Source organism: Salmo trutta, unplaced genomic scaffold (genome assembly GCF_901001165.1).
Source record: "Salmo trutta unplaced genomic scaffold, fSalTru1.1, whole genome shotgun sequence".
NCBI lineage: Eukaryota > Metazoa > Chordata > Actinopteri > Salmoniformes > Salmonidae > Salmo > Salmo trutta.
The window spans coordinates 15,001-20,000 of NW_021823521.1; the positions used below are offsets into that span (position 1 = coordinate 15,001).

A 5,000-nucleotide genomic window follows, 5' to 3' on the forward strand; every position below is an offset into this window, starting at 1 on the left:
GCTAGGGGCCAACAGAACGGTCTAGTATTAGAGGCTAGGGGCCAACAGCACAGTCTAGTGTTAGAGGCTAGGAGCCCTTGAGGAGCCAACATAACAGTCTAGTGTTAGAGTCTAGAGGCCAACAGAACGGTCTAGTATTAGAGGCTAGGGGCCAACAGAACGGTCTAGTATTAGAGGCTAGGGGCCAACAGAAGGGTCTAGTATTAGAGGCTAGGGGCCAACAGAACGGTCTAGTGTTGGAGGCTAGAGGCCCTTGAGGAGCCAACAGAACGGTCTAGTGTTAGAGGCTAGGAGCCCTTGAGGGGCCAACATAACAGTCTAGTGTTGGAGGCTAGAGGCCCTTGAGGAGCCAACAGAACGGTCTAGTGTTAGAGGCTAGGGGCCAACAGAACAGTCTAGTGTTAGATGCTAGGGCAGGAAAAGTTCTCAGCCCGAGGGCCACATCTGCATTTTTGAAATTTAACGGAGGGCCACACATATATTTGGACCAATTTGTTCGTCAAAAAACGTCAAAAATGTTTTGGGGTTAGGGTCTAGGAATTAGGGTCTAGGGTCTAGGGGTTAGGGGTCTAGGGGTTTGGGATTAGGGGCTTGGGGGTTAGGGGTTTGGGGTCTAGGGGTTAGGGTCTAGGGGTTAGGAGGTAGGGGTTAGGAGGTAGGGGTTAGGGTCTAGGGTCTAGAGGTTAGGGTCTAGGGGTTAGGGTCTAGGGGTTAGGGTCTAGGGGTTAGGGTCTAGGGGTTAGGGTCTAGGGGTTAGGGTCTAGGGGTTAGGAGCTAGGGTCTAGGGATAGGTATTAGTGGATGTGTGTGTTCTCACCAGTAGAGCCAGGTGGAAGATGTTGTGCTTGGCCAACAGAACGGTCTCATTGGACAGCAGGAATTTCAACAGGTTGATCAGAGCTGGTGGAAAAAGAGAAGGCAAAGAAACACACATTATTATTATTATTATTACTTCAATACAACACAACCACTGAAACAGACAGGAGAAACCCACAATATTATTCTAATACACTACAATACAACACAACCACTGAAACAGACAGGAGAAACCCACAATATTATTCTAATACACTACAATACAACACAACCACTGAAACAGACAGGAGAAACCCACAATATTATTACAATACAACACAACCACTGAAACAGACAGGAGAAACCCACAATATTATTACACTACAATACAACACAACCACTGAAACAGACAGGAGAAACACACAATATTATTCTAATACACTACAATACAACACAAGCACAGCTTGTCTCTGAATGGAAGGACAAACAGACAGAAGTACATTGTAACTGTTCAGACCCTCTGCTAGACTCATTAGTATGTGAGACAATGGAAACAGAGGAGGTGGAAGAGAGAGTAACAACACTGTTAGTGTGCTGAGGGTCTGAGCAGAAAATATACTGTTAGTACAGGAAGCTGCAGAGCTGAGGATACTGTTAGTACAGGAAGCTGCAGAGCTGAGGACACTGTTAGTCCAGGAAGCTGCAGAGCTGAGGACACTGTTAGTCCAGGAAGCTGCAGAGCTGAGGATACTGTTAGTACAGGAAGCTGCAGAGCTGAGGACACTGTTAGTCCAGGAAGCTGCAGAGCTGAGGATACTGTTAGTACAGGAAGCTGCAGAGCTGAGGATACTGTTAGTACAGGAAGCTGTAGAGCTGAGGATACTGTTAGTACAGGAAGCTGCAGAGCTGAGGACACTGTTAGTACAGGAAGCTGCAGAGTTGAGGATACTGTTAGTCCAGGAAGCTGCAGAGCTGAGGATACTGTTAGTACAGGAAGCTGCAGAGCTGAGGATACTGTTAGTACAGGAAGCTGCAGAGCTGAGGATACTGTTAGTACAGGAAGCTGCAGAGCTGAGGATACTGTTAGTACAGGAAGCTGCAGAGCTGAGGACACTGTTAGTCCAGGAAGCTGCAGAGCTGAGGATACTGTTAGTCCAGGAAGCTGCAGAGCTGAGGACACTGTTAGTACAGGAAGCTGCAGAGCTGAGGATACTGTTAGTACAGGAAGCTGCAGAGCTGAGGATACTGTTAGTACAGGAAGCTGCAGAGCTGAGGATACTGTTAGTACAGGAAGCTGCAGAGCTGAGGATACTGTTAGTACAGGAAGCTGCAGAGCTGAGGATACTGTTAGTACAGGAAGCTGCAGAGCTGAGGATACTGTTAGTACAGGAAGCTGCAGAGCTGAGGACACTGTTAGTACAGGAAGCTGCAGAGCTGAGGATACTGTTAGTACAGGAAGCTGCAGAGCTGAGGATACTGTTAGTACAGGAAGCTGCAGAGCTGAGGATACTGTTAGTACAGGAAGCTGCAGAGCTGAGGATACTGTTAGTACAGGAAGCTGCAGAGCTGAGGATACTGTTAGTACAGGAAGCTGCAGAGCTGAGGATACTGTTAGTACAGGAAGCTGCAGAGCTGAGGACACTGTTAGTCCAGGAAGCTGCAGAGCTGAGGACACTGTTAGTCCAGGAAGCTGCAGAGCTGAGGATACTGTTAGTCCAGGAAGCTGCAGAGCTGAGGATACTGTTAGTACAGGAAGCTGCAGAGCTGAGGATACTGTTAGTCCAGGAAGCTGCAGAGCTGAGGACACTGTTAGTACAGGAAGCTGCAGAGCTGAGGACACTGTTAGTACAGGAAGCTGCAGAGCTGAGGATACTGTTAGTCCAGGAAGCTGCAGAGCTGAGGACACTGTTAGTACAGGAAGCTGCAGAGCTGAGGATACTGTTAGTACAGGAAGCTGCAGAGCTGAGGACACTGTTAGTCCAGGAAGCTGCAGAGCTGAGGATACTGTTAGTCCAGGAAGCTGCAGAGCTGAGGACACTGTTAGTACAGGAAGCTGCAGAGCTGAGGATACTGTTAGTACAGGAAGCTGCAGAGCTGAGGATACTGTTAGTACAGGAAGCTGCAGAGCTGAGGATACTGTTAGTACAGGAAGCTGCAGAGCTGAGGATACTGTTAGTACAGGAAGCTGCAGAGCTGAGGACACTGTTAGTACAGGAAGCTGCAGAGCTGAGGATACTGTTAGTACAGGAAGCTGCAGAGCTGAGGATACTGTTAGTACAGGAAGCTGCAGAGCTGAGGATACTGTTAGTACAGGAAGCTGCAGAGCTGAGGATACTGTTAGTACAGGAAGCTGCAGAGCTGAGGATACTGTTAGTACAGGAAGCTGCAGAGCTGAGGATACTGTTAGTACAGGAAGCTGCAGAGCTGAGGACACTGTTAGTCCAGGAAGCTGCAGAGCTGAGGATACTGTTAGTCCAGGAAGCTGCAGAGCTGAGGATACTGTTAGTACAGGAAGCTGCAGAGCTGAGGATACTGTTAGTCCAGGAAGCTGCAGAGCTGAGGACACTGTTAGTACAGGAAGCTGCAGAGCTGAGGACACTGTTAGTACAGGAAGCTGCAGAGCTGAGGATACTGTTAGTCCAGGAAGCTGCAGAGCTGAGGACACTGTTAGTACAGGAAGCTGCAGAGCTGAGGACACTGTTAATACAGGAAGCTGCAGAGCTGAGGATACTGTTAGTCCTTGAAGCTGCAGAGCTGAGGACACTGTTAGTACAGGAAGCTGCAGAGCTGAGGATACTGTTAGTACAGGAAGCTGCAGAGCTGAGGATACTGTTAGTACAGGAAGCTGCAGAGCTGAGGATACTATTAGTACAGGAAGCTGCAGAGCTGAGGATACTGTTAGTACAGGAAGCTGTAGAGCTGAGGATACTGTTAGTACAGGAAGCTGCAGAGCTGAGGATACTGTTAGTACAGGAAGCTGCAGAGCTGAGGACACTGTTAGTACAGGAAGCTGCAGAGCTGAGGATACTGTTAGTACAGGAAGCTGCAGAGCTGAGGACACTGTTAGTACAGGAAGCTGCAGAGCTGAGGATACTGTTAGTCCAGGAAGCTGCAGAGCTGAGGATACTGTTAGTACAGGAAGCTGCAGAGCTGAGGACACTGTTAGTACAGGAAGCTGCAGAGCTGAGGATACTGTTAGTACAGGAAGCTGCAGAGCTGAGGACACTGTTAGTACAGGAAGCTGCAGAGCTGAGGATACTGTTAGTACAGGAAGCTGCAGAGCTGAGGACACTGTTAGTACAGGAAGCTGCAGAGCTGAGGATACTGTTAGTACAGGAAGCTGCAGAGCTGAGGATACTGTTAGTACAGGAAGCTGCAGAGCTGAGGACACTGTTAGTACAGGAAGCTGCAGAGCTGAGGATACTGTTAGTACAGGAAGCTGTAGAGCTGAGGATACTGTTAGTACAGGAAGCTGCAGAGCTGAGGATACTGTTAGTACAGGAAGCTGCAGAGCTGAGGACACTGTTAGTCCAGGAAGCTGCAGAGCTGAGGACACTGTTAGTACAGGAAGCTGCAGAGCTGAGGACACTGTTAGTACAGGAAGCTGCAGAGCTGAGGACACTGTTAGTACAGGAAGCTGCAGAGCTGAGGATACTGTTAGTCCAGGAAGCTGCAGAGCTGAGGACACTGTTAGTACAGGAAGCTGCAGAGCTGAGGATACTGTTAGTACAGGAAGCTGCAGAGCTGAGGATACTGTTAGTCCAGGAAGCTGCAGAGCTGAGGATACTGTTAGTACAGGAAGCTGCAGAGCTGAGGACACTGTTAGTACAGGAAGCTGCAGAGCTGAGGATACTGTTAGTACAGGAAGCTGCAGAGCTGAGGACACTGTTAGTACAGGAAGCTGCAGAGCTGAGGATACTGTTAGTACAGGAAGCTGCAGAGCTGAGGACACTGTTAGTACAGGAAGCTGCAGAGCTGAGGATACTGTTAGTACAGGAAGCTGCAGAGCTGAGGATACTGTTAGTACAGGAAGCTGCAGAGCTGAGGACACTGTTAGTACAGGAAGCTGCAGAGCTGAGGATACTGTTAGTACAGGAAGCTGTAGAGCTGAGGATACTGTTAGTACAGGAAGCTGCAGAGCTGAGGATACTGTTAGTACAGGAAGCTGCAGAGCTGAGGACACTGTTAGTCCAGGAAGCTGCAGA

The 5,000-nt window shown here is 48.9% G+C and overlaps 1 protein-coding gene across 1 annotated transcript in view; it reads right to left on the bottom strand.

Annotated features, from left to right (window-relative positions):
• Positions 1-5,000, bottom strand: part of armh3 (armadillo like helical domain containing 3) — a gene marked incomplete at its 5' end in the record, with an annotated part of 33,587 nt that overhangs the window by 10,009 nt on the left and 18,578 nt on the right. The window contains 1 exon segment of the mRNA XM_029749162.1: positions 818-900. Coding sequence (XP_029605022.1) covers positions 818-900 — 83 coding nt within the window.